General features: G+C 37.6%; 1 protein-coding gene across 1 annotated transcript in view; it reads left to right on the top strand.

Annotated features, from left to right (window-relative positions):
• Positions 1–2,111: 2,111 nt before the first annotated feature.
• LOC307130508 (neurexophilin-1) overlaps positions 2,112–21,485 on the top strand; it is a gene marked incomplete at both ends in the record, with an annotated part of 33,179 nt that continues 13,805 nt past the window's right edge. The window contains one exon of the mRNA XM_079823538.1: positions 2,112–2,165. Coding sequence (XP_079679664.1) covers positions 2,112–2,165 — 54 coding nt within the window. The remainder of the gene's footprint in view (positions 2,166–21,485) is intronic.

Below are 21,485 nucleotides of genomic sequence, written 5' to 3'. Positions count from 1 at the left end.
AGCCACTAACACCCTCAGTCCTGATCCCTACACTAATGCAGGCTCACAGACATACACAAACAGAGACACTATCGCTTTCAGTCGCAAATACACACTCTGCATGGCTTGTAACATCATCCCTATGCATAATTGCTTCTGAATACTCCAGAAGAAATTTAATTGGATGAATTTTATAAAAACTCATTAAAAATGTCTACTTCACATTTCCCCACACAATCTGTATAATCTATGTAAATGTATATATGGCATAACAGAAATGAAAACTGTTTTATGACAAATAAGCTTTATTGAAAATGCAGATTTCTATAATATAGTAATAAGATTGTTTTATAGTAACAGAGGTCAAAGACCATTTTAATGATGTAGTTTGTCAAGTTAATTACATTATTTTTAGTGCCGGGCAAATACACACACATGCATGTATATATTTAAGAAAAATATGTTATATTTATATATAAATGAAAGCGGAGGAAAGCATAGTGTGTGTTTTATCACAATTTTTATTTATTTAAATTTGCTTAATCAGTCTGTTGCTTTGATCTGCTGTGTTTTTTTTTCTTTTCTCTCTGGTTCAGTGCTTTACATTTTGTGTCTCAATCTCCAGGGTTTCAATCAGAGAATTTGATCCTTTGCCCTCTCACCATTCCATCACCAAGCCAACACAGACTTGCACTTAATCATACATGCACACACTGCTTTAATGCCCAATATTAATATTTGACGGGATGTACAGTGACCTTAGAGGGTCAAAGGTCACTTTTCTAAGTGTGTGCACAGTGCACATTGAGGTAGGGTAAAGTAATTGCATTTAAAAATAGGGAAATTATCACCCCTGAGTCCCAAAAAGAAATAAACAAGAAAAGAAATTAAGGCTCAATCAAGCGAGTTCTCACAGATGGCTCTATCGTGCAAGTGATCTGATTTCATATTAGACTCGCATTGTATAAGGCCGAGGCTGTTTCAAATCAATAAGGCTACACATATCGCATCCCAATACACAAAGTAGGCCTCTCCCAGGGCCAATTACCAGTTAGGTGGAGGGAGAGTACCTTGGATGACCAAAAAAAGAGGCAAATAACCAAAAACAGATAACAGAATTACACTAATGCAGAGAAAATAAATAAGAATAGCCTGTATCTTGTGGCAAGGTACCGCTGGCATCAGGTTTCATAACCTGTGACGCTCCTTCCTAGACAAACATGCGTCACTTATTAATACCTTAAACTTGTTCCAAAACCATACTAGATTTATTTTTCTGAGAAAAACAAAAGATATTAGGCAGAATGAATGCATCAGGCACCATTGACTTTCATTGCATGGAGAGAAAAATACTAAAGGTGAAATAAAGTTTGAAATGATGTGAAAAGCTATCCTTTTAACCCCAAATTTAACCTGTAAAATTACTGGTTAATAGGAATGCTGTTCCAGGAAGAACACATAATTCATATCCAGGGATATCTATTGATAAATGTACCAGATATAAGCAGATTTTTTTGTCATATAAAAAACTTGAGTTAATTATTGTGACTTTGGTTTGGGAAAGAGAATGTTTGAAGGGGGTTGACAGGTTGAAGGAAGGAAGGAATGAGAGAGAGAGAGAGAGAGAGAGGGGGGGGGGGGAATGTAGGGGAAGAAGATGAAGAAAAATAGTGAAAAAGGATGATTGGGGCTCTGACGAGAGAAAGAGAGAGGGGGGTTTAAAACGTCAGCGCATGTAGGAGCCCTGCTGCCAGTCTGCATGTACTGATATGCGCGACGCTCGAAGAGTTTGCGCTCCGGTCAGGCTCGCGCACTGGGATCCTAACCGTCACCAGCACATAAAAGCGCGGATAACGGAGATGATTCCCTTCACACAGCAACACGAACCGGAGCAAAGTGTACGCAGACGGCAGCGATGAAGTGTCCTGTCAGTTTCCACACACCTTTGGACGTGACGAGCTCCAAGTAGCGGGAGTTTACCGTGACAGACAGCAGGTGGGATTCCACTCAGAGGAGAGCTCGCTCTTGACTTTTTGTTGGACATGGGACCGGGTCTCGCCTGTTTTGGATACGGTACCGGAGGAACCGCGTCTTCTTGAACGAAGAGCTGTCGACAGCAGGACAACGACGAGATGCGCTCCGACCACGGCTTCATCCTGCTGCTCCTCAACGGGACAGCGTGCTTGGTAAGCGGCTAGGGGGTGGTTTGAGGTCATATTAAGTTTCTGTATTGTGTTTATTGAACCGACCGGGGTCTCTGTCAGCGGTTGAGTGGTGCGCTTCACGTGGCAGTCACCTGTGCGTCAAGGGGTGACCGTTATAGTCTTCCCGCCGTGCGCTCGCGCTTCACACTTAAGGGCGGGAGTTTAGGGCGCGAGCTCTGGATGGACTCGCTCGAGCGCGTATCGACTCTTTCTTGAACATCACGGTTCGCTTCGCGCGCAAGGGGTCCCATGCCTATTCGGTATATTTTGTGTGAGTGTGTGTAGGAATAAGAGGGGGAAAGGAAAGTAAGAAAATTCAGGGACGTCATGATCCTCATTTTTCGAGGGGGCACCAGTGACATACAGGCTCACATGGAGCCCTATTTTAGAAGACATGCCCAATAATATTGAAAAACAATGTAACAATGCTAAAAACGTTTTGTAGAAAACGTTTAAGCAATATCCCATGATCAAGTGTGCGGATTCATTTATACAGCACAATTTTGAGATGTGATGGTGCTTTTGTACAACAGTTTTATAAGTAATTCACATGAAGTAACTTTAGTTTCAGACCAAAATGGTCAGTTCTTCTCTGTCAACGAAAATATTTCCAAAAAAAGTTTTTCTTTTTTTTGTGGAATGGAATGGAATGGAATATTGCTATAATAGGCTACTTTAGTATGGGGAACGCATATTCACTATTAACTACGACTTTTGCCTCATTAAAACCCTAATTTACTGCTTTTTAATAGTTAGTAAAGTAGTTTTGTAGCGTTTAAGTTTAGGTATATTTGGTAGGATTTGGCCATGCAGAATAAGACATTAATATGTGCTTAAGTACTAATAAACAGCCAATATCCTAGAATTATGTATGCTAATAAGCAACTAGTTAATAGCGAGAATTGAATCCTAAAATAAAGTGTTACCAATATTGCAGTATTTATTATAAATGATTTATCAGTGCACATCATTATTTGTTTTAAAATGCATGCGTCCTGTAATCGTTCATCAAAATAACTCCCCCTCCCACTTGCATCTCTTCTCTGATGACGCGTTTACTGGCGCAAGGGCGGGACACCCTGTCACTCATATGACACAGCAATAGCAAAAGACACTGATCTAACAACCCAATCAATAACCGATGGCCCTACATTTTTTTCTTGTGGAGTAGGCGTTTCACTTGGATTTACTACATCACTATAGGGAAGCTTCTATTACTAAGCAAAGCACAGCCCGAAAGCCGGTCTGGAAGACTCCAATCCGGGTTTTCCATTTTGCTGTTTCATGGAGCGAGAGAAAGCAACAACGTTCTGACATACAAAAACTTAACTTTGCACCACTCACATACGCTACTCTGTAATACCATGGCATGAACACTGACAAGTAATGTTTTACAAACTGATATAATATATCTAGTTGTTTCTTCAGTCCTTAGAGGCCAAGGTTCAAATTCGCGACCTACAAATTTTAAATACATTTTAAATAGACAAAATACAATTGGACATTTGCTAAAATTGTTTCCATTACAAAAAAAAGTTATTTTTTAAGTTAATAATGATTTAGTGTTATCATTTAGGTGAACTAAGGCAAACGATTTGTGAACGATGTGACTCGATTAAACTAACATTCATTTCTGTATTTGACATTTTTTCCGACATGATTTGTGAAACTACTACTACTACTACTAATAATAATAATTATTATTATTACTATTATTTAGCAGCTCTCAAAACCCACTTTGTTCAATCTGAGGGCACGTGCCTCGTTTGAATAGGCATGGCACTTCTGAGAACAAGACAGATGATATTTTACCAAACCTACAGACCAAGTTTCAATATTTTCCACAACTCCACAGCTAACATTTTAATAAAAAATGTCCTGTAGGGTTTGGACTTTTTTCTCAGTGGTCAGAGTCAATTCCTAATATTGGCACACTGCTCTTACACTGCTCTTGGTGTACATATGACTGATACCAATGAGTAAAATATCCATAGTTTAACTTTAGAGCAAAGGTTGTGTATGGCTGCCTGTTTTTTATGCACCTGCTGCGAGGGTGTTATAGCTTAACACCCACAGTCTAAATTTAATCCCCCTCTAGCAGTCTCTGTGTTACAATTATCTGCTGTGTAGCTGGAATAATTCATGACTTCTTCTTTGACACATTTTAATCCTCTTGTATTCTGCAGGGATACAAAATGATGTCATTAAAATGGAAAAAAAGAGAAGCATATCAGAATTAGGAATCTAAACAACGAACAAGCATTGCTTTATTTTAATCATGCCACATACAGGGTCTCTTGGTAGGATGTTGCATTAGCACAAAATCCAGCTTCCTGCTGTAAAGCCCTCCATTTGGCTACTTACATTTGTCTATTCGGAAGGGGGCGGACAACTAATAACCATGACAAATCTTCCCTAGAATAATTACAAAACACCTACATGTAATTAACTGAGCGGGGCTGCCAGTGAGTGGAAATTTAATAAGGTCACATCCCCTTAAATCTGTAACCCAAGTTTGGATTTGATGAGGGTCATTCCTGAAAGAAATGCACAGCATATATACCAAGGCATCACCAATCTTCTGGGCTTGACAAATTTTAATAAAGAAAAACAGTCTTATAGAAATGAAAGAGATATATATTTTTTTACTTTAGAATATATTGCCAAGAAAAGAAAGGCTTAGAGCCGACTCATAAAATTACAGGTGAAGGTTATAAGGAATTTAATTAAAATACCACACATGGTTTTCCCCGTGTGGCCTGCAGAAAACTGTCTGTGAATACCTTCAGATATATAACCATACTTTACGTCAGGAAGACACTAATAATGTAATCATCCAATTTAGCTTACGGTGTTAGGCCATTTATCTGCCACATTATTTAAAACCTGAGGGAGAGTCAGACGCAAGAAAATGGCTCATGTGTTCGCACACCTAAATTGGGCATCATGGGTAATTCATTTGCCGTGTGACAGTGATAAATTATAGAGCAATCCGTGAATTATCCCTTATTAAACACTATTATGCCATTATTATTAATAGGCATGTAGAGCACATTAATAATCAACCTTAATTTTCAGCGGCTTTATTGAAACTGAAGAGCCTGCTTTAATAAAGCCTTTAAGCGTTTGCCAGTTAAACTCAGGAGCTTTCATTAAATGTGTGCCCTTTGCCATGAGCTGACTGAATTTAGCAACTAATAAAATCAACTGATCAATTGATGCTTATGAGGTTAGAAACGTCTAAAACCTGGCCACATATAGTCTACATTACAAGTTATGGGAGCGAATCCACTAAATTATCATTTTGTGTACTGAGTACAGTTGTTCTGGTTCTGTACTGCTTATGTACATACATAAAGTCGTCATGAAATAGAAATTCACCCTATCAATTATTATCTAAATACATCTAAGTCATCTTTTTGTGAATGATTCATCCATCTATGTTCAATTTTTAATTTATTAGTATTTATTTTTAATTAAAACTCGATTTTGCGGTGAAACAGCAGACTTCTGAATGGCAACATATGCCAGACTTCTCCAATCATTTAGGTTTTTTTTTCTCTCACAAACGACTGAAAGCTCGCATTCAGATCTGCCTCTATCCACTCAATAACCCTTGGATAGAATTAAGTCTCCACCCTACATTTTTTTCTTTTACATTAATCCATTTCACTCTGGTGTACTTCACAATGTGGAAGGAAGTTTGCTGCTATTTCCATCACATTGTGACTTTAATTCAAATGTGCTGTGACTTTTTCAGGAGTAAATTTAGTTGTAGAATGAGGTTGTAATTACCATATATCACAAAAACCTAAATAAGCACTCAAATTGGAAGTGACAACATTTTGCTACAGTGTGAAATTATACACTGATCTATGCACACGTCTCACTTAACACACCAAAATATATAAACAACAAAGGCATTATAAAATAACAATACACAACAGTATAAAATAATACAATAAAAATTATATAATAACAATTTAAAATAAAAAAGGCCATGCTTGCACATTAAGGCAGCCAACTCCTTTCTGTTTTTTAAATATTCACAGAATCAACAGTCATTTCTCACCCTCTTTCGCTCCTGATTGTGATGATTTAAGTGATTCCTCCACAGAACAATGTCATACAGTCGAGAGCTTATTATGGGCAATTACCGTGTTAAACGTGTTTATGATGATGATATTGGCCTAGCATCATTCTCATTATGAGCTCATTAAATTAATACAGTTACAAGATGTTTTTTTTTTTTTTTTGAGCCGGCAGTCCACTTTCTACACAGTCATGAGGGAAAATAAACTAAACACTGACATTAAAATCAGACAACTCCAGTCCATCTGTCTGGGCGTGCGTGGTAAGCTTTGGTTTTTGGCATTCTCAGAAAAAAAGACTTTGTTAAAGTGTATACATGTGTGTGTACATGTGTGTGCACAAAACATCAATTCACTCACTGGTGATCAATATGAGTGAAAGCTTTTTGTTCAGTTTAGAGGGACATTTCTTATTGGACCGACATTTTTCTAAAACTAATCACTGAAAAAAACCAGGACACAATAGCCCCAAAGCCATTCAGGAGAGAGTGTTTCAAGTCCAACTGTGTCCAAATCTGATGCCGCTTAAACAGTGTTGCTTGATTTTAAGCTCTTAAAAGATCTCTTTGCATGTCATAAACCGTCAGATATTCAGTGACTCATTCAACAAAGCCTCTCTTGTCCCTCACGGTCTGCTGCCTTGTCTGGCCAGATTCACTGTACAAGAAAACTGTCCCCTAGATCGACCCACAGTTCATCTTCAAACAGTAAGAGGGCAAGTTAGTCACTCATAGACAAACAAGACACAGTACCAAAGGTACTGTGAGATACACACTGTTTCATAAATACTGCTGTCTACCTGTGTGATGTGTGTTAAACACTCTTGACTATTTTTATGCATTAGCACTGACTCCCATCCACCTCCTTCCCAGAGATTGGCATCATTGGCATGGCTCTCCTTTTTGAAGATAAAGCTAGAGAAATACAGCTAAATTGGCACAGCTTCTATGTCTAGATTATTAAGCCCTACTGTCAACATCCATTTATATCTCAGTTAAATGCCACTGTACAAATATTGAAGCACTGCTTAATTGAAACTAACGCAGTAGTAGTATACTAAGCATGTGGACTTTGTAGTGGTCTCTTTTGTTATTGTGGCTAGGGCCATTTTCTTAAGACCAGAAACACTCTATGCAAACACAGAAACAATGCATTGCAAGTGCACTACTGTGATGGTAAAAAAAAAAAAAAACCCTGAGTACTCAAGGGGGCGACAGAGTTACCTTTGTCATGTCATGTCTGTGACATTAAACCAGATATGTTGTTGTTCAGGCAAACAGCTATATCATGACAGTACCAAACTGACTGTAGAGTCAGGCAGTTTACGGTCAAATGTATGTCAGGGCAGAAGGCAAAGTAAAAGGGTGGTCAAGCTATGGCATGTGAAACTTCTTTGGACACTGAAACAGTCGTGATGTGATGTCACACTTAAAAAAAAAAACATGCATTCAACATAAACAAATAACAACAAATCCAAAATGTAAAATTATACAATCTACTCTATACTTTCTTGCAATGTTGCTAACCTGCCTCTTTGAAGTTTGTGCTCTTTTAATTCAACGAGAGAGCGCCTTGAAGTTTTGTCTTGTGTTTGTCACACATCTTCACATTATACAAATTCACAGGTCAGAGTTCACCAAATTTGACCTTTGGAATGAAGCGAAACACAAAACTTCTTCACATAAGCTTGAGTTTCCAGTGCCGTGTGAAAACTAACAATGAACAACTTTTATAGCATTTATAAATTGTGTTTAATGTTAAATTATATATTCAATACATTGATACTAAAAGTGAATTTATTCCCTTTTGTTCAATGTTAGTTCAAAATGTGTCAACTCTAATGTTAACGGATATAAGTTGTAATATTAAAAATGTATTTGTATATGGACATACATTAACCAAGATCAGTAAATGCTGTAAAAGTATTGTTCATTTTCATGAACTTGACACAGTTTATAATTATGTCTGTTTTTGCATTTACATACATTAAAGGGCACATAACACACAGTTTCTGCCAGTCTCATGTTAATCTTTAGTACCTATAGAGTAGTATTGCATCCTTCATATCTCCAAAGAGTCTTTAGTTTTATCATATTTATGAAAGATAGATATGCTGTACCGATTCTTTCCGAAGGCGTGCAGTGGGTGGAGCTAAAGAGTCAAGAGCACACACACACGCACGCACGCACGCACGCACGCACGCACGCACGCACACACGCACACACACACACACACACACACACACACACACACACACACACACACACACACACACACACACACAAAGTACATCATAGCATTATCCCTGGATAACTTTGGATTCACTATACGTTTGTGTTGTTTACATTAAATGCACATGCTGATTGCTAACAAAACACAGACATTTGATGCAGTTTCACTCACTGCCTGCGGTTTCGACTCATGACCGGGAACAAACAAACACACTTACAGAACTCCATTGCTGCTCTGGAAAAACAAACTGCATCTAGTGTTCACTTAATGTTATTTGGGAAGCTGAACAAGGTTATCTTTCCCTCACAACCAAAAACACACTTCTTTAGTGACATGTTTTATGTGTTTTAGTTCATGCCATAGTGACATGTTTTAGTGTTTTAGTTTTTTTTTCTTGAAAATCGTATTTGAATGTGCAGCAACTATAGTTGCCGGTGGGCAAATATGTTGTATGCAGCCCTTCAATGTCAAATTTGACTTGGAGGTGAACATTTGGCATCTAACTCAAAATAACTATTTTCAACAGATCAATCTTTATTCATAAACAAATTTATTGTGTATAAAAGTCGTAGAACATTCGATGCAAACTCAAAAAAGCTGCATCTTATAATCTGTTGAATATGAAAATACAACAAACAACAAATACATTTGTCTTAAAGTGGTGGAACATAGTGCAGAACAAAGTGCAGCCATTAAGTTGCCCTAACAGGGCACTGTGTATCAAAAAGTTAAATGAAAATAAATTAATATAATGATGAAAAAAATTACATCTATATAAATAAATAAATAAATAAATAAATAGTCCCATAGTATTTAATGGCTGACTGTAGTAGATGATTTCATATAATAATGTAAATGTAAACTCATTACTTGTCTGAATTTCCACATTATAATAGAATCATAAGCTACTAGTCATAAAAAGAATTAGGGTGCTTGACCAATTAGAATGAAACGCATCCATTCCAAACTGGATGAAGGGTCCTCAATATTTTGGCCTTTACAAGACATAATATCATAAAATATAATATTTTTCCCTATCGAATTAAGGTCTACTGTACAGTAGAGATGTCAGTTAAAGGGTTAAGTTATGTTTTAGGTGGGATATTATGAAAGCAAAAAGCACTAAAGACCAAAAACCTTGATTTATTAACCTGTTAACACAGTATACCCCATTTCCCCATTATATGTACTTACAAGGCATTTGCCCACCGGCAACTATAGTTGCCGCTTGGACTTTTGACTAAGTGTACAAAAAACGATAGATCTGTTGTAAGAATTGTTTTGTTTGGATGATTCTAGAGACCTTCACGATTATGTAGATATATATATATATACTGTATATGTCAACAAAAAATACTTATTAGTAACATGAAAATAACCTTTGTTTGGGAGGGTTTGCCTTCTTTATGCTTCCTGGAAGTAGGGGTAGGAAGTTGGCAGTCTCATGTGACAGGAAGGAATTTAATTTAAAAAAAATTCTCTTGAAATCCTTTATTTGGTTGTTTTCTTGCATGTCATTGAGATTAAAAATATGGATACTATCTAGAAAAATAATTACAAAAGGAAAATGACAACTATACACTGCAGCAACTATAGTTGCCGGTGGGCTTAAATGGGTTAAGGTTGACTTCCAGTGTGGATTTTAATCAATACATAGAACAATCCATTTTCAACGCAAGCAAATGAACTGCTGGACCAATTTGGAAAACAGGACATATTTGTTTATGTCTGACGAGGTTTTGGACTTCAAATAGACTTGTAGAGAGGGGCAAAGAGTTTCTTCATGGACGCAGTGCTACATCCAGTTTATTTGAAGCATGGACATCTGTCACCATCTGTGAATGTAGACAGATGGTTATTGTACTACCAGAGCATTGCAGTGACCTCATCAGGGTGTGACAAAGGCATCTGCTGACATCATTAGGGTGTGACATAGGCATCTGTTGGCCAAACCTTCAAGGCTGGATGAAAATAGAGGCTGCGTCCGAAACCTGGAAAATGCTGCCTTCGGAGGACACATTTCAAGGCAGGAAGGCACCAAGGCACGTCCGAATGAAATGTTAGCTTCACTTCCTGTCTCCTGAGACACCTTCATCTGATCGAGTTTTGAAGGCAGCATATTTGTATCCTTCGCTGCTTTTGATATCCCACAATCCTGTGCTTTCCATTCTGTGACATATGAGCTGGAAAAAAAGATGGCGTCCGAAAGTTGCTTTTGCTGGTCAGTTTGTGTGTAAATGTACGTTTTTTTTACCAACATTTTCCACTTCTGATGTCATTTCTAGCGGGAAATTACTAATGCAGTAATTACATTTGTGTTTAGTTCTCACTAAAGCACTCTCTATTTTGCTGTAGATCATTAAACTGTTACCCTGCCTAAGAAGTCTGTCCGAAATTAGTTTTGTGAGGTGCCTTCATGCTTTAACGCTGCCTTACAAGCCATTGTCTGAAAAGGCAGCAAGGCAACGAGTCAGCTGCCTAGGTTTTTGGACGCAGCCAGAGTTATATTGCTTTTCTTATTCCTCCCCGATTGTGTCCACTTAATTTTTAATTCTTCAGGTAACAAATGCTGTTTGAAAACATTAAGATTTGTATGTGTTTTGTAATGGCTGATGTCTAAAGAGCAGTATACTGTGATGGCTGAAATAATGCCAATATGTAAAACACAAATAATTAATATTAAAATATATGCAAAATGACTCAATTTAAACAATAAGCTAAAAAAAGAAAATGCTTACATCCATTGTCAAAGTTGTCAGTAGGACTTTGAACTGACATACTGCAGTGGGGGAAATAAAGAGTTTAAATTCAGCCTTGATTTTTGCTCTCAGATGTGGAAAACATCCTATTCAAGCGGTTACTGATCTTCAGACTTTCCTGAACGATGTAAAACATTGGAGTAACAGCACTAAAAGAATCATGTTCATGATCCTTTTCCTTTGAAATGTGATCACACCAAGAGTCATCCCTTAATACCAGACATGACTTTTCTTACTAGAGAATTTATCAAAGGAGTCCACGATTTCATTCCCCACCCGTCTTTTTCTCCGGCTCTCAGCGTCTCTCTCTCCCTCTCTGATTCTCAGTGCGTTCCATGAATGATCCTAACAAGTGCAAATGGGGTCAAATAGATGAGATCTAAACTGCCTGTTAGAGCCTGTCCTATAGTGCTATGGAGAATCCCATTACCCTGTGCATCAGCTGTGCTCTCGGCCGTGGAGGCAGGGAGAGAGAACAGATGTAGTTTAGGATGGTGTTTATGTCGATGACAGAATCAAACCTCTTCCATTAGACTGTCTTGCACCGCTGCCACACATAGCCTTGTTGGATCTTAGTGTGTCACCCTTTATCACCCAGCCTCACCCTATGACTCACAGATCCATCACTAAAATTCACAGGGAGTGCCCGAGACAACATGTTCATGGGTACAACGAACAGTGGTTCTCAACTGGCTTTGTTTCAGGAATCAGACTGAAACACACTCTCTCTCTCTCTTTCTCCATTCACAGCCCACCTCACTCTTCCTGGCCTGTCTATACCTGCCTCACCTTTCACAGGCCAGATTGTGGTGATTTGCGCCCAAAAGCACATTCTCTCTGTCAATATGGCAAAATGCAACAATTTGACAGCCAATTCAGGCGCCGCCATCTCGCCGTGAATACTGAATTATCCATGGGTCCAGTGAGCATTACTGAACTGAACCCATCCAAATAATTTCAGATGGTCAGTTCAAGTGAGACAGGCCATGTAAAAAGAGGCACAGAGACAGAGGTGAGGAGGGAGGAAGAGACTGTGATGTTTGTTGAGTAGCCGGGGCTGAGGTCGTAGGTGGGTGTAAGGGTCCGCTTATTGGCTTTTGTGACCCCCTTGAAGCCAGCATAAATTATTCATTAAGAGTCAAACGGCTTGTTTCTTGTGAAATTACCTTTCTCTCCCCTTTGTGTTCTTTCTCTCCCTTGTGCCTCTTGTCTTGGTGTGGAATAATTAGTTCTAAGGGCAGAGCCGTTTGCAGATTTTAATCATGTAACAGAAGGAGAAATCTCCCAGCGTGAGCGGATGAGGTCTGTTGCAAAGAGTGAGAGAAATAAATGTGTCGGCGAACACTCAGGAATCTGAGTGGGATCTGGGGCCTTTAATTAAAAATTGATGTCATATTAGAGATGGAGATTTCAATCCAACAGCCTGAGGAAACACAGGAGCACACGGCTCTTATTGAGAGACGGAGAGTGAGAGCGCGAGAGAGAGAGAGGTAGTTTTCATTGCACCCTGTCTGCTTCCCATCCTCTCCCTCAATTATATGGAGTGATTTAGAAAATGAAAATCTCATCTCATACATATTGTTTTCTGCATAATATTCAAACTTAATTTGACACTCAGGTTAACAGCACAGTGTCTTTCTGCTGGGACATAATACAGTGCATGTTTGTCAGTGTGCAGTACCTTGAGTACTCAGAGGCTCAGAGGTTATCATCTGAGTCATACCACCAAATTAAAAACATATTTTCAGACTTATTGACATACACTTTACCTTGAAAATGAATCAGTTACCTTGATTCATTTTCTACCTTCCTCTTTGGAGACTTGTAAGGATCTTGAGTCTGGCTTGTCAATATACTGTATTTCTTTCGTGGATACATGCAGTGGCTGGTGTTACTACTCTTTCTGTCTGACAGTTGTCCTAAACTCTTTCCACGTCATTGATGGAAATTTCCATCATTTATGAGACAACGCTTCCCTGACATTGACGGAAAGTTCCGGTTTTCCATGTTTTTACTTTTATATGATAGGGGGCGCTATGACACATCTTCTGAAAGAGTGCAGAATTTCCAGATCAAAAGGCATGTGAAGAAGAAGCAGAAACAAGCGATGTAAGCAAATATATATGTAAAATAACACAATCATCAACATTAAACACCATATAAATTAAAACTGCCTAATGTTACTGAATGAAATGTCGACCCAGGACAAGCTACAGGACTGTGAAACCTTGAGGGTTTTTACGGACTCCATCTACTCCATCTGTCCTTTGATCATCGTTCTGAATCCGATCTGGATGTAGTCTGTGATGAAATAAAAATTGTTCTCAGCTTTTTGCTTAAAATGTTGCCTTTTTTATGAAAATGTTTTACCCACATTCAAAGGTTGATAAAAAAAAAAGAAATCATTAAGCTAGATTAAAAAAGGTTTTTTTTTTTTATTTTAATGTTGTGAAAATGATCAAAAATGTTGGTTTTAAAAAACGCTGGCGGGGAAAGAGTTATCTTCCTAAGCTCAGCCCATAGTGGTGGAAATGCACTGAAATAAAGACCTGGAATTTTTTAAAACACAGTAAATACTCAGAAAGAAATAGCCGTCATTTAACCGTTTCGGTTAACTATAGACCTGATATAGTCCGCCTATGAGTAACCCACTTCTAGCCAAAACAACCTTGAATTTGGTTACATGTCATTTTTTCCATAACTTGCGAGATGTATGATATTCCATCATTTTTGAAAGCAAAGTCAGTGATTCAAGGGGTTTGGTTTCATTTCTTTGAAATCGATGACTAGTCAATTATTGGGCTATGGTTAGACTTCTATAAAATTTTCACTGACAGCCCAGATTTTGCCTTGTTTTTGCCTAGATGTCAGCGCTGTGTTTGTACGCTATTAGATGTCTTTTAAATGCAAAATTGCTTGCTGGGTAATTTTGTTAGAAAGAGGAAACACAAATCACCTTTTTCCACAAATTGGCATAGTTTTAAATCGTAATAATATTTCACAGTATTACTATTATTACTGTACTTTTGATCCAGCCTTGGTGATCATAAGAGTCTTTGGTAACACTTTATTTTGATAGTCCACTTTAGATATTCTATTAACTATAATTAACTTTGCAACTACGTCAACTAGAATGTAAACTAGAAGTCATTCGAATAGACTTTCTGCTTAATATCTGCTAACACTTTATTTTGATGGTCCCCCAACAGACATTCTACTAATTATAAGTTACTTTTCAAGTACATGTCAACCTGGAAGCTGAGGATTCATGAAATAAATAGGATAATATATTAAGGTTTTTAGTCTATATTGACCTTAACAATATGTTAATGAATTAATTCTGTAATGTTACAGGTAACTAATCATGACAAGGAGGCAGTTTAACAGAAACTATAGTGCAATGCAATAGTCAATGTCAATGTGTCTACTGTCTTGTTCCTTGCTATTTGAAAAAAAAAAAAACATATCTATGTCTGTCATCAAATGAAATTAACATATTTGTTTCACCTCAATATTGTCCAGTTTGTCTGCCATGTCCAGACAAAGCCTCACCCCTATACATAACCCACACATAAACCTGTGCAAAACACTAAATAGAAACATGATTTGGCAGATTTAAAAGCCTTTTTAACTAGTGAGCACACAAACAATTGCTGGTTGTCACAATCTTTCAGTGCCCCTCCCAAAAAAGTGTACACACACACACCCATGTATATTGTGTTTTCATGTTTTATGGGGACTCTTCAGACTATCCATTCTATCCCCTTTACACTAACCATACCCCTAAACCTACCCATCACACAAAGCTTCCTACATTTTTCAGAAAAACTCATTTTGTATGATTTATAAGCTGTTTTCCTTATGCGGACCAAAAATGTACCCACAAGGATTTTGAATATTGCCTCCCCATAATGTAAGGCTTACCAGGAGTCAGGACACACATCTCACACATCTCACACATCTCACACACACACACACACACACTAACGATCATGTTTGCTACTTATCCTGCGATTGTCATGTATTGAAAAAAACTGCACTGTCCCTAAATCAATATGTGACGTGATTTGCCTCATATTTTCGTGCACAGAACTGTTGATTTCTCCCTCACTTACCGCATCTAGGTTTCAGAGGAGCTTTGCCGCGTTGCACAACCAAATGTAGCTATGGCTTCTCACAAGTTAGAAAGAAAAAACAAAGCCAATCGGATTAGCGATGTGGATTCAGTAGGTGGGACTAGAGAACGAGATCTATTAACTGGCTTTTAAAAAATGTTTAAACTGTTGTCTGAGGTCTACTTGTGACGTTTGCATGGTTTTTAAATTCAAAAACATCATAATGAATAAGTAATAGGCTATTTTCTACCCTGGTTTTGAGCCTCTCTCATGGAACGCTCGGTTTTTATGGGCGTGCCGCACTGAAGACTTGGAAGTAAATGCCCACTGCTGTGATTGGATAAGCTTTGCATATTTAATGAGCTTCGGCTCCCCTATGAGTATGCATGAGGCATTGTTTTGAAAGCGTGTGGAGAAATGGCAACCGGAATCCGCCCACAGGGCTCACAACATGTCTTTATCAAACAAACACAATGATTTATCTCTCATCCACCCGCAATTAATATGAATGTTATTTTATATTACTTGGCCCACCCGATCGGGGTATATACGCATGCGCCAAGTACGTTGCAGACAGTTTGATCAAAACTTCCGCGATTGTATTTTTCCTTCAAATATCAAGTCGAGAGTGAACAACCCACATCAAGAATTGGTAGTCCGTCTGGAAAACACATAGCCCTGGGATGTTGGGCTTTGTGACCTCTGTGACAGCATGGTAAGTTATGTTTTGTTAGACATGTACACAATGCAACATTGTATTTGATCTGTAACAATGCAATACTATCACTTATAACAACATTTTTTACTCACATTAGTGTGTTGCTTCATTCATTCATGTAATCTCATCCTGTCTGCAAATCCAGTCTCTTGTTTACAAACGAATCCGGTGAAATGAACATACATGCAATGTCTTCCCCACGAAAGCTGGATATTCATTAAAAATAAAGTTCAACCACACATTTCCAATATTAGAATCTGAAGGAAGCTTATGCAGCGACTGTGTTCTTCCACAACCAGGCACAGCGCAATATCTTGCTATCTTCGGCATGTTTATTGCTCGGTAGCGCGATCAGTTTAGCTACCTGAGTCGGTGGGCGGGGCTACAGAATCAGATGTACATATTTATCTGTTGAGGTGGCGTTTCAGCATACGATGACATCAAGGGTCGACATATTCTGAGATTGAGCGTTTTCTGGGCCTGGTGTCAATAACTTATACTTATAGACTAACAAGGAAGTTTTCAGCTCCGAAACTTACAGGATATTCTTATATCACTATGAACTTTTATATATCAAAGGCTCAAGGGAAAGTTGATTTCTCAATTCATCACCCCTTAAAGCGTTTGTGTAACGTTACCAGCAATTGTGCATTTTCACAGAACGCTCTTGTAAGAGATTTTAATCTCAATGAGATGTTTCCTGGTTAAATAAAAGTTAAATAAAATAAGTTAAACATAAAAACCACACGACACAATCAGACAACAGTGGTTATATATAAATATATATTAATTTTTTATTTAAATTATTGCTAGGGACAAATCGTGGTCAATCGGGACAACCACTAGGGGTTTGGCTTAGATGACAGACTATATAAAATGACAATCACAACAAACTTACTACGGCCTCTCACAAGTCAGAAAGAAAAAACAAAGCCAATCGGATTGGGGATGTGGGTTCAGGAGGCGGGACTAGAGAATGAGATCTATTGCTGTTCAAGTCTGAAAAAGGTATATAACAAAAATTGCAATGCTACTTTTATTGGACATCGGGAAAAAACTGCCATATTCTTTAGTGGACAGCGGCTCTCCCCTTCAGGAAGGTTTACATTAATTGCAGTGCCTGTTTCTTTAAACGACTAGGCAAAAACATGTACCTCTTTCTCCAGTGCTATCAGTCTGAAACTCTGTAATAGTGTATCTGTCTGTTCTACTATTGCCAGGGGAGATGTGATTCAAAGGGCCAGAGCTGGCTACACACTCGTTATGGAATATTTCATTAGGTTCATAAGGTTGCCGTTAAAAGGTTACCCACAGCAGCCTGCAATCCTACCTCTGATAGGAGATTCATTTAAATCCATATTGAAAAATTCACTTCAAAGACAAATTATATGCAAGGTGTTTTTTTTTCCTTGAGCAAAGATTTTTCATAACAATATTAAAATAAGCACACATATTGTTCAGTATTTCACAATAAATATTAAAAATGCATGCAGTATAGAGAAAAATTGACCCTGAAGCATTATTATTATTATTATTAATATCTAGGAAAATGAAAAAGAGCTTGCATATATTTAGTCTACAATCCAATCCTCCAATGCATACGGTGTTAACCAGATTCGCAGAGTTAGGAATGTTATTTTTCTGCATGTTATTAATGTTTATTATTAATGTTATTAATTAAACCTTAGTCTGTGACAACCAGTGTTGGGCAAGCTACTCTGAAACTATAGCTTTACAAGCTACTTGTAAGTTAAAGTAGTTAGGTTACAGTCAAGCTACCCTTTTGAAAAAGTAGTTAGCTACACTACAAGTTACTACCAAAAAGTAGATAACTACATTGAAACTACTTTTTTTTTTACAATGACATTGTTGCAAATAATTGAATACTTGTTAATGAAGAATGTTATAATATTTGGAGTTTCAAGCAACATAACGCAATGCAATTATGCGTTTTTCAAGTTTTCTACAGACATATTTCTCATATCTGTTAGGCAAGTAGCCTATACGCAGAGTTTCAGTTAATTTATGAGATGCGCTCCAGTTCATGTGCAACGCAAGTGATCACGCCGGCGCCTCCACGTCATGATTATTGTCTGCTATAGCCTATTTGCTTCTTATTTATTAAACTCAGGCAATTGGTTGATGAAACATTGATTAAAATTAAGATACAATTTATACATGTCACCGGTGAGTGCTCAGGAACAGGCAGAAAACAAGGCATTGCAAATACAAACGTGTTTAATAATAACTAAACCATAGGCAGGCAAACAGGCAAACGCAACACTAATCATAACGGTGACCAGACAAGGAGTGAATGAACAAGAGGAACTTAAATACAAACACAGATGACTGAATAAATGAAGGACAGGTGATACAGGTGATGATTAACTAAACACAGCTGAACAGAACTAGTGAGGGTAACCAAGGAAACAGACAAGTGGCGGGAAACTAAGACAAAGGAACACGTGACAGAATCAAAAACACAACCAAAACAGACTAGACATGTGACAATACAAAATGAAATCCATTTTTTTTAAATGGCTTTCTACAGAACTTAATGAAGTGTTTAAAATCATTTCTGACCCACTCCATATCTTTGACATATTGTGTATCATTGCACTTTTCATAATCAACATAGATGAAATTTAAAAATAACATTATAATATTTAAACATCAATATGAAACAAAATACATTGTTTAATGGCTACAACAAGTATAGTAGGCTACTTATAGTAGACAAATTTCATGTCGGAGCTTCTTTTGAAGTTTAATAAGAAATTAAAATTATTTATAAGTTAACATTTATATTATTTCAAGTAACGAAAATTTCCGTTTGTCCCCCCTCCACCCTCGAGGTAGAGAGATAGATTTTAACCCATTGACGCATACGAACACTGGTGTGATTAGAACGTTCAATGTGTCACTAATATTCAAATGTGCTTTTACGCTTTGGCTGGCACTGAGCCAGAGGACGCTCAGTGCTTTTCATACAGCATTGAAAACCACATAATGTTTATTTGAGGCTAATTCGACGTGTTTTATTCATACTGTATCAGATACACACTGAGTATGAAACAATAAAGATGACTCTATTCTTCTCCCAGTTCACAGGTCACTTACTTTTATGTATTCAGGAAAAAGTGATGAATTTACGTGATGTAAATCCGACAGATCCTCTGAATTGCAGTGCAAACTCATCGTGGGTTAGTAAAAAAAAATTTTTTTTTAAAAAAGAATAAACTCTATGTAAACTAACATGATCATTGTAAAGGCATTTAAACGACAAAACACATTCACTTCCACATGTTTGACAATCAGAATATATCATACAATTCATGATATAGTAAACAAGTTAATGAACGAAAACGAAATAAACGCGTTACATAGGCAGCGGCATATCTGTCTGTGTGGCTGCATGATGCATCACCATGGACATTTTTTTTTCTAAAATAACAGTCGCCTCAAAAAACGCACGCTGCGGGGGCTACAATATATAATAGAGCCCCCTAGAATATAGATAGGGGAGAGCGGGGCACAACCTAATGCTAATTTTTGTAAATTTTTTGTTTGTGTAAATCCACTTGGGGTTATTTAGGGAGTATTTATTTTTTCCCACATTAATTTCCCACATGTCTAGTACAATTATGTGGTTTTGTTTAATTAATACAGTGTTTACTTTTTTCTTTATTTACCCCGAAAGAATGGAAGTGAAATTTGACAACATGCCCCAGATGTGGGGTACATTGTAAAATGTGAGGGGTTCATTGTAACATGACCAAATGACAGCTTAAAATGTTACCTGATAAAATAAAATAAAAATATCAAAGACAAACTTAAATATTTTGTCAATAAAACACAATTATTAACTTTTTTAAATAAAATAATGGCATTTTTAATCATTAAAAATATACTAATTGTGATATCTTCCAAAGATTTTTACATTTTGGGGCCATTTTTTCTCTAAATAATGTTGATATGGCAACTAGTAAATACACTGAGTTTCATCATCCTGGCATGTGTGTAACATCTAACCCCGCTCTCCCCTACCCCTAGCCCACACACAACCAAATTAGGGAATAATGATTCAATTTTTCTCTCAAGAATGAAGTTATGTTTCTCAGTTGTGGTTTTGCACACACAGAAGACTGCTTGCATTACTTCTTGAATTAGGTCTTTCGACACATCCGCGATCAACAACCATCTCTAACATTTTGTTTAGCCTATTCTGATTTGTAAGGACCCAATTTGTAAGGGAAACTTCCATTCTTTTAACGTCTTCATCAGTACTTTTTTACATTTTTGCTTATGTGCTCCTGACAGGTGCTTCTTTCCATCCATCGTGTTAACGCGGTTAACACGTCATGCACTGTTTTTTGATGTGCTGAGAGACTCATGTTCACTTCTTACTTTCTATAATTCACAGATTATTTACATAATATTATTAGTTAACGTATTTGTATGTAAGAAAAAAATCACACACACAAAACCCCCCCCAAAGTTGTGATTTGGGCCCCCATAGCGTCCTGGGCCCATATTCCTGGCATACTCATGCACCCCCCTATAACGGCGCCCCTGACGCTACTGAAAAATGTAGCTTAGCTTAGCTACTGCCCAACACTGGTGACAACATATATTCAATTAGAAAGCTACAATAAACCCCATTACTCAATATTTAAAACGATTATGAAAGCCGTTATTCAGTGTTTTCAGACAAGAGCCTGTGGAATACAGATCCTCATGGCACTGAGAACAGTCACAGAATCTGTGATATTCCCAGATGCAGTTGCTTGAGCTCTGTTGAGTAAAATGGTGCTGTCGTCTCTTTAATTGGCCTCCGTAGAGCACTGTAGCTGTCCCTTTAAGAGACTCAGGTAGAATGTTGTGCCAGTCTGTTTTTAATTGGCTGGGGTGAAACTGTGTACCTGTCTCTTTAAATGCCTGTTTATTGCCTCTGGAGCTGACAGGCCCACACCGGTCATCTCCCTACTCTTCTCTAAACTGCATTGTTCTCTTTCTCCCAGCTCCCACTCTCTCTTCTGCACTTGTCTGTCTCAATCTGGCTTTGAATGTCATCTGCCTGTTCTCCAGATGCCTTCTGCATTATTGGAGATGCTGTTCCTCCAGCTTATCCCACCTTCTCTCCACTTTTTCTCTCCCTCTGGCTATGTTCGAAAAAAACACTAAACTGTTTTTGCAGTATGTGTATACAAATTTTCTGATGTGCAAAGTGTGCAGTATAAGTTAACTATTTGCAATACTTTTTCCTGACTATATTATTTTCTGGTGGTCTTTATGCCATTTACTGCACAATTATTAATTTAACAGACAACAAACAGATTCATCCAGTTTTAATCAGAGGACACTGTGGGAATGAAGGGTAGATTAGA

This window comes from Gobio gobio, assembly GCF_949357685.1.
Source record: "Gobio gobio genome assembly, chromosome: 1".
Classification (NCBI taxonomy): domain Eukaryota; kingdom Metazoa; phylum Chordata; class Actinopteri; order Cypriniformes; family Gobionidae; genus Gobio; species Gobio gobio.
This window is presented reverse-complemented; position numbering and strand designations above follow the sequence as displayed.